The sequence below is a fragment of the Chlorella variabilis genome (genome assembly GCF_000147415.1).
Source record: "Chlorella variabilis unplaced genomic scaffold CHLNCscaffold_4, whole genome shotgun sequence".
Classification (NCBI taxonomy): domain Eukaryota; kingdom Viridiplantae; phylum Chlorophyta; class Trebouxiophyceae; order Chlorellales; family Chlorellaceae; genus Chlorella; species Chlorella variabilis.
This window is the reverse complement of record NW_005435084.1, coordinates 2,257,733-2,266,154: the sequence shown is the minus strand read 5'-3', so window position 1 is coordinate 2,266,154 and position 8,422 is coordinate 2,257,733. Positions and strand designations below refer to the sequence as shown.

Below are 8,422 nucleotides of genomic sequence, written 5' to 3'. Positions count from 1 at the left end.
TCAAAGCTCTGGGCGCCACGCCTCCTGCGCTTTGCGGTCCACGACCAACGCCAGGTGGCGCAAGAAGAGCGCCAGCAGAACTGCGATGCACAGCAGCACTCCAAAAACAAGTCCATGCACGATTTGCTTGCGCCGCTCCTCCGCGTCCTTCTGCTGGCGCGCCAGCTCCCGCTCACGCTGCTTCTCTTCGCGGGTCATCTTGCGCTTGGGCGCCTCTGCGGCGGCAGTGCTGGCCTTTGTTGCCATCGGCGGTGTAAGGGGAGCGCCAGGCACATCGCCACTGCCCTTCGCTGCTGCAGGTGCCGCCGCAGCCTCCGTGGCTGCCGCCTTGGCGCAGCCATCATCGCAGATCAGCAGGCGCAGCGACGTGGTGTCATCATAGGTGCCGCTGCCAGTCGCCGCCAGCAACAGGCGCTGCACCTCTGCGCACGCCAACTTGCGCTTGTTGCGCTTGCAGGCGCAGCGCACCGTCACCTCCTTGGCACAGCCCACGCTGGTGCAGGTGCCGGCATGGCACTCAAGCTCGCAGGTGTGCGGGCAGCCAGGCAGCTCCCGGTGGCAGGTCTTGCCGCAGTTGAGGCGAGCTGAAGGCGCGGCCGCATTTATCTCACAGCAGGAAAACTCAAGAGTGGTCCTGCCGCAGTGGCATGGCACCCTTATGCCAACCAGGCACGCCGGGCAGGCTTGGCTGGCCGGGTGGCACGGCAGTGGGCAGGCGTGCTCGCAGGTGTCCCGTGGGCGTTGGCAGGGCAGGGTGCAGTATGCACATTGCTGCTGCGCATCGTCGTGGCACGTAAGACTGCAGGTATGATTCCCGCACTCTAATTTTCGTCCGCAAGGCTGCTGGCAGGCAAAGGGTGCAGCGCTATTGCAGGCAACCTGCGGGCAATGCAAGGTGGGCCAGGGCCGTCAATTTCCAGTCATGTCCTAGGGCTGTAGCCTGGATGGGGAGGACAAGGCAGCAGAGATCATGGAGCAGATTTCACCTGAACTGTGATGTGCCCGCCGAAACACGTGACCGGCACGGGGATGGGGCACGGCAAGCAGCTGCTCAATTGTCCCTCGGGGGTGCGTGGCATCGTGTTCTGCAATCGCCGCGCCGCTGCTGCGGTGGCTTGTGCCGGTGGCAACTGCCGCTCAGGCTGCTGTTGCTTGCTGCTGCTGCTGCTGCTGCTGCCGCTGCCGCTGGCGCTGCCTGGCAACGCCAGAACCACAGGCGACACTGGCGGCGGTGGTGGCTGGTACTCTGGGGTAGCAGGTGGCGGAGGGTCATGGCAGTGCAGCAGGCTGCAGGCGTGCCCGCAAGCCAGCTGCAAGAAAAAAAGGCCATCCAGAGGCCAAGAGGCCAGGTGAGCCATAAATTTCGACTTGATTGAGATGTGGGCAAACAGCAGGCGTCAAGCCTGGCGCCCCGCATCCATTCTATGCGGTTCCTTACTGACCTGCGTGCCGCATGCTGGCACTGTGCATGGAGGGCAGGGTCCAAAGTGGCAGCAGTGTGGTGGCTGTGCCGCTGCGTGGCGGCAGAGCGATGGGACCGGGCATGGTTGCCTGCATGGCGGCGGCTTGGCTGTCGACTCACGGCCGCAGGGTACACTGCACGCGGCGGAGAGAGGGTGGGCGGCAGCCGGCCAAGCACATTCGTCAAGAGCCTGGCAGGCGGAGACCGATATGCAATGTGCGTTGCTGAATCGTGCCATTGCCATTGTTAGGAGCAGGCACTGCATGCTTCATTAACCCATGTCTGTCCTGCCCACCCATAACCCACCTATAGTGCGTCTTGCCGCATGCGCAGCTGATGCGAGCGCTCAGCGGGCAGGGGGCGCACTCGCCGCTGTGGCACGGCGCAGGGCACCTGTGGTTGCGGCCTGCGCAGCAGAATGGCGGGGCTGGAGGGGGGGCGTCATATAGAAAGGTGCGGGGGGTGGGGCGCCGCATAGAAAGGTGCGGCGAGATGAGCAGCAAGATTGCAATGCCAGTCCATTAGTCGCAATCTCACAGCGTCCTACATTTCAACCATCTCTTGCAGACCTCCTCGCAGGGGGGGCAAGCCACACAGCAGCGGCGCCGACAAGGATGCCGCTCGCAACTCCGCATTTTCTCACATCGCCGCTCGCACTTGAAACTCTCGTGGCACTGCAGATCCCAACAGTGCACGAATGAATGCCCCAAACATCATTCGTGCCGGACAAAACAAGTCAGCAGCTCGCAAAAAGCACAAGCAATCCTGCTGAGGCACATTTTGCACACAATGTACTACACCTGGACGACGCGTTCTGTTTGCCCACACTCGCATCGCTTCTTCACCTGCTCACGGCAAACAGTTGTGCAGGGGCCTGCGTGGCATCTGCACCAAAGGGGCCAAACAGAAATCACAGCTCCAACCAGGCAATTTGGCGCTTCTCGATAGCCACAAACAGCGAAAACGCATCAAGTTTTGCTGAACTTCTAGCATTCACACCACACATCTCTCCCCTCCTGTCCTCTACCTCTCGTGGCAGGTGTGCACGCCGCAGATCAGCAGCTTGCCACACGTCTCCCCGCAGGGTCCCACCACCACATCGCAGGCCGCATCCGCCAACTGCGTCTTTGCACATGGGCAGGCCTTCGGGCCTGCCAGCTTGCACGGGCCACAGGTGCCAGCATGGCACACCTCCTCGCAGTGGTGACGCCCACAATCCAGCAGTTTGCCACAGACGCGGGGGCACTGCGCAGAGCGAACAGGGTGTGCAATAAGCAGGGCGAAATCAGCAGGGGCCCTGGGAGCAGACGCAATGAATGGGACGCTCAGCCATGCTGCCGATCCCCAACAGGCACACCCACCTTGAAAAGCTCCTGCTGACTGCATGGCAGCTGCGCCACCTCCGCGCCGCACAGGCAGCTGACAGTTGAAACCAACTCCCCACAGGGCGGGCAGCCGCCGTCGTGACATATCGCGGGGCAGGTGTGGCCGCACGGCAGCAGTGCATAACAGGTGCCGCCGCAGCTAAACTCGTGATGCCCACATCGCTTGTCCGTCACCAGCGCCCCGCAGAAGCAGCTGGTGGAGATAACACGGGGGCAGGGAGGGCAGGGCCCTGCATGGAGCGGGTGCCGGGTGATCACCAGCAGGGTGATCAGACAACTCCAACAACAACACAACAAGCCGGGACGGTGGCTGTTACAACGCCCCTGCTTAGTGGCTAGGATTGGCACCAACCTGGGTGGCAGAGCAGCATGCAGGGGTGTTCGCAGCTGGGTGCCGGCCGCTCACAGTGCTCGCCACAGCTGCAGCCGCAACAGTGCCAGTACAGTATGAACGTGTTGTGCATGGGTGCACTGGTGGCCGGGCAATGTGCATGATAGAATTGGTCTGCACACACACCGGGAGAGCACCCCGTCAGACCACCCATCCACCTGTGTGCCGTGCCCCAAGGGTTGAAATCTGGGTTGGCAACCTTGCCACACCAGCAGGTATAGCCCCCTGGTACCGCCTCATAATCCTGCCTGCAGGTAATGGTGCCGGGCACAACCCACTTCACTCATAGTCCAGACTAGAATTGACAACGCAACGCACACTTGGCATCAGGCACCCACCGGCACTTGGGACAGCCCCAGGCGGCAGTCCTCCGAGCCTCTGCTGCTGCGGCAGGGAACAGTCGTGGATCCAGGCGCTGTTCAGCTTTCTCTTGGACCATCGCTAGCGTGCGCCGTGCCCACGACTGCAAAGCAGCAGTAGCATTGCACATGTGGCACAATGTAGGTTGACGCTAAGATGCGCGCAGAGGGACCAGACAGCTGACTGTCCTGTGGCAGCCCACCTGGACACAGGGCAGGTGCAGGACCGCATAGCAGCCGTCCTGGCAGCTCCACACCGAATCCGTTGGGCGGATGTTTTCCCTGGGGGAGGAAATGCCGGGGAGGCGCAAGAGTCGGTGTCAGGCCCTCCACAAGCCAAGCAGAGGGCCGGCGGCAACACTCACAGGCAGACCATGCAGATGGCGCCATCCCCAGACGCAGATAGCAGGTGCTCCTTCACTCGCTCCACACCCTCCTGCGAGCATAGAAAAAAAAAATGGTTAAATGCCAGGAGGGCTTGATGACAAGACGGAGCCACCCCGCACCCGCACCTCGAAGGCGGCGCCGTCACCGCCGTCACCGCCCTCCACTTCTGCCCCGGTGCGGCACGCCGCTGCATACGACTCAAATAGAGTAGATTCACAGTGGGCCCTGCTGCTCGGAGCCGACATGACCGCGGCGCAAAGCTTCCACGGCGCTGAACCCCGGCCTAATCGCTCTCAGAGCTCCCCTTGACGGGGATGCACAGAGAGGGCTTATATATCGCGTGCACGCATGCTGCCCCTGTCAGCATAGAGATTAGCGCCACAGCAAAACCCGTGAGCAAGCTTGGCGCACGAGCCATCGCGGGACTTGCGAAGAACGAACGCTTCCCTCAAGTTCTGCAACGCGCTGGCTCCCCATGCTGATGTACGCCTGTCCATGCAAGTACGCCCGCTGGCGTGAGCAGCGGCAACGTTGTTGTTGTTGAAAATTGTCAAGTTGACGACAGTTTACAATGTGCAACATTGGCAGCTTGCAGAGAAGCCACAAACAAATGCGTCCAATCAGGAAATGCAACACCATTGAGCCCTCGTCTCCTGCATGTGCATCCCTACGGAGCGCGACTGTGAAACAGTTGGAGCGTTAATAGCGAAGCCAGTACGTCCTGCGCCTCATCCAGGTGTAATCGGGCAGGAACTGCAGCAGAATCACGACGTTGGAGGCGTGTTTGAATTCAAAGTCAAAAGGTGGCTCACAAGGTGGAGCCGATCCACTTTGCCGCACAGCGCTCCTCCGCCCCTCAGCTGCGGCCTAGTCCTGCACCCACCACTGGGCACCATCGCCCACCACCCCAAGCGCCTTTTGTCCACACCTGTGTGTCCCCCAGCGCTGCGATGGCCACATCCTGGTCCAGAATGAAGCGGTTGGCCACAGCCTTGACCGTGTCGCTGTCCACCGCGTCGATGCGAGCAAACAGCTCGGCCTTGGGCATGCGCCGTCCGTAAACCAGCAAATTGCGGCCAATGTCCTCCGCAATGCCTGAACCAAGCCCGAGGCAGGGACAAGGAGGGTGATGGGTGGAGGTGGAGGGGGGAGGGGGCAGGGCACGCACACACGAGGGGCAGGGCGCACCGGTGGTGCCGTCCTGGCTGAACAGGATGGAGGCCTTAAGCTGGTTGCGGGCACGTGCTACGTCCTCCTCCTCGACCTGCGGCCAGGCTCAGGCGGTGGAGAGGGATGAGGGGGGAGGCAGCAGGGAAAGGCTCTAGGGGGAGGCAACGAGAAGGAAGCAAAACGTGAGCTGCCTGACAAAGGAGCACTGCCAGCTCGGCATGGGGTAAATCCCAACATGGGTGTAAAATCCCAACAAACCAAGCTGCGCAGGAATGGCCCCCACACCATCATTGCGCCTTAATGCATAATGCCCTCACCGAATAGCACATACGGGTGATGTTGTTCATGATGGTCCAGGAAAGGTCCTCGTGGTCGCTGTGCGGGTCGGCCACGGCGTACACACCAAACAGGCCTGCAGGGGAGCACGCGGAGATGGAATGTTTTTGAGGTCTCAACTCAATAAAAATGCCGCCAGATGCATCCTGGCCGGGTCCATCCATCTGCATTCACTCGCCCTAAGTGCTGACCCCCCGGCTCCTGCCGTCATAAGGCTCCCGCCCAGCCAGGGTCCTTTTCCTGTCAAAATCCACCCCGCCACCCCACCCCACCCACCAGTGTCATGGTAGTTGGTGTTGAAGGCCATGTAGGAGTTGGCCAGCTTGTTCGCAGCCACAGTCTGCGCCAACTGGCTGCCCATATCGGTACCTGCACCACTGTTCTTGTCCCAAGCGCCCAGCATGGTCTGCACAGGGCATGGAGAGTGCATGAATGGGTCAGAAGCATGGAACGAGGTTGCACACGCTGCGCCCCAGTCTGCCAGCTGCCCATGGGCTTACCTGCATGACCATGAGCGGGATGGAGTCTGGGTCGGTCCAGGAGGCACCCTTGAAGGCCACCGCAAACTGCAAGTTGGGCTGGTCGGGGTCGCGGATGCGCACGTCGCTGCCAGTGAAGATGGCGGGGGCCTGTGTGGAGACATGAGGGGGAAAAAAGGGCGGGGGGGCGGCATTGGAATGCAGACGGAACAAGGGGGCTTCTGTCCCTGCCAGCCAACCAGCACAAGTCAAGTAAAAGCACTCACCACCCAGCCAGTTCTCATGCACCCACGTCGCGTGCTGGTGTCACCCCAGCGCACCCAACACCCACCTCCTTGACCAGGTCGCCCGCTGACTTGCCGCCTGAGGGCAGCTTTGCAAAGCTCTTCTCCGCAGCTGCCACCAGGGCGGCATGGTCCACGGCGCCCGCCGCAGAGATTACCATGCGGGGGGCAGTGTAGTTGGACGCGATGTAGTCAGCCAGGTGCTGGCGGGTGATGGTCCTGCATTGGAGTGGCGGTACAAGAGGAATTTTCGAGCAGCGACTCTGGCAACAGATCAGATCGACACCCAGCGCATGGGTGCGTCCACAACCCCACCAGCTCAGCTCGCCCAAGGTCCACCCACCTGACGTTCTCGGCGGGCCCCAGGATGGTGCGGCCCAGCGGCGAGTGCTGGAAGGCAGTGGCGTGCAGGTGGTCAAAGATCACCTCCTCGGGGATGCCCTCCACCTGCAGGCAGTTGAGTGAGGAAGCGCTCACAACAATTGAGATCGCACGACAAATGCACTAACCCTCGTGCAAGAGCATCCTGCACCAACAAGCTGTTATTTTGCACAAGCTCTGTGCCTTGGATGTCCTGCCTCCATCCCTCAGCCGGCGCAGGCCAGCACCTCCTGCATCTCGCGCAGGATGACATCCCGCTCCCGTTCAATGGCGCGCTCATCCAGATTTGAGTTCTGCAGGATGTCCGCCAGGATCTCCAGCGCCTTGGGCACATCCTTCTCAAACACCTTGGCATAATAGCATGTCTGCAGCGAAGCGGGCAGGAGGCATGGATGACGAGACAAAGGGCACGCACTTCTCCAGCAGGGGGTGGAGATACCGTCAAGCGGCGGGTTTCGGCCTTCTTTTCGTCGCCCTGCCCCCTGCATGCTTCGTCCCCCACACACCTGCTCGCCGGAAGGGGAGGCGTTCAGGTGGCCCCCCCATGTTCTCATCTTCACCTCCAGGTTCGCGCCCCGTGCGGGACTGCAGTCGCACAAACCGGGCGGCCCAGCCAGCCAACAGCCGGTAAAGGGCACCCGTGATGATCACCCCCTTGATACTTGGTAATCGGCCAAATTGCATGCAGCCGGCACGGCACGTCTACACTGCAGTGGGTCAATGGCTGCTGCAAAAGCTCTCCCAATGAACGCCGACAGCGCTGTGCTGCCAACCCACCGTGGTGCCCTTGAAGGCCATGTGCTCCAAGAAGTGCGCGCTGCCATTGCTGGCGTCTGTCTCATAGCGGCTGCCTGCATCGATCCACACGCCCACGGTGGCGGTGCTGGAATGCGGCACAGCCTCGCTGGCCACTCGCAGCCCATTGGGCAGGCGGGTCACCTGCAGGTGGCAGGGAAGAGCGGAGTGGCAGTACTATGTATCAAGGCCCAACTAACAGCAAACGCCAAATGTGAAGGCCCACAGCAGGCCGTTGAACCCCGGGGGGGTTCCCGCCCCCGCCCCAGTCTCAGTGACAAACCCTCGCCCTCACCTTCGTCTCTGCCAGCTGCGCCAGGGCCGGGGTGAGGTTCAGCTGCTGCGCAAAGGGGCTGCCAAAGCGAAGGTAGGGGCTCTCCTCCGCCAGAGCCGCCTCGGCGGCGAACCCTCGGCCCGCCTGGGCCAGCTGCCCGATCAGCCGCCCACCATGACGCAGCCGTAGCATGATGCTGCCGTCTGAGCACCGTCCAGGCCACTACAGGCTCAACCCTTGGGCTGGGGGTGTAGCAGCACAACCCGAGCCGGATTGGACCTCCAATCGGTGCGCGGGCACCTAGATTCGCTCTTTGAAAGCGATCGAGCCGTTTTGGAGCCTTCTTGCGGGGCTAGAAGGCAGGAAAAAGCCATTGGCCGGCGATTCTGTGGTGTGCTTCCTCTGATGTGCATCGAATTGGCAAATTCAGCATCGAAAGCTAGCCGCAGAGTCAGCATTGCCAGCAAGAGCTCTTGCGTGCACAGGGAAAGCGGCCAAAGGGGACAGCAACGCGATGGCAGGGGAAGCGGCGGTGGCGCAGCTCGAGGAGAAGCTCCAAGAGAGTGGGGGCGGTGTTGCTCCGCAGCACGCCTTCCGCCTGCTTGATTCCCTGCCTGTGGGCGTCCCCACGACGTGCTACGATGAGGTGAGTGAATGGTGCCCTAAGGCTCCCCTCGTGGGGAGCCTAAGCCGCGGCCGCCATCTCGCCGCTGCGGAAG

At 61.8% G+C, this 8,422-nt stretch overlaps 2 protein-coding genes across 2 annotated transcripts; both read right to left on the bottom strand.

Moving 5' to 3' along the window:
• CHLNCDRAFT_34551 (hypothetical protein) lies at positions 1-4,400 on the bottom strand (the record flags this gene model as incomplete). The annotated part of the gene is made up of 14 exons (XM_005850159.1): positions 4,110-4,400; positions 3,963-4,033; positions 3,801-3,879; positions 3,577-3,701; positions 3,397-3,486; positions 3,200-3,267; positions 2,824-3,077; positions 2,490-2,707; positions 2,263-2,347; positions 2,010-2,136; positions 1,769-1,868; positions 1,443-1,596; positions 987-1,310; positions 1-879 (listed from the first exon to the last, which is right to left on the bottom strand). The coding sequence occupies exons 1-14, from the start codon at positions 4,227-4,229 to the stop codon at positions 1-3; spliced, it is 2,694 nt and encodes an 897-aa protein (XP_005850221.1). The 5' UTR covers positions 4,230-4,400.
• Positions 4,401-4,683: 283 nt separating this feature from the next.
• On the bottom strand, positions 4,684-7,576 carry CHLNCDRAFT_20512 (hypothetical protein; the record flags this gene model as incomplete). Its single annotated transcript, XM_005850158.1, has 11 exons — positions 4,684-4,737; positions 4,913-5,079; positions 5,173-5,248; positions 5,472-5,566; positions 5,767-5,896; positions 5,991-6,119; positions 6,301-6,472; positions 6,597-6,700; positions 6,862-6,999; positions 7,141-7,194; positions 7,391-7,576. Coding segments are annotated over 11 exons (1,305 nt in total), but the record flags the coding sequence as incomplete, so codon positions are not given.
• Positions 7,577-8,422: the final 846 nt, after the last annotated feature.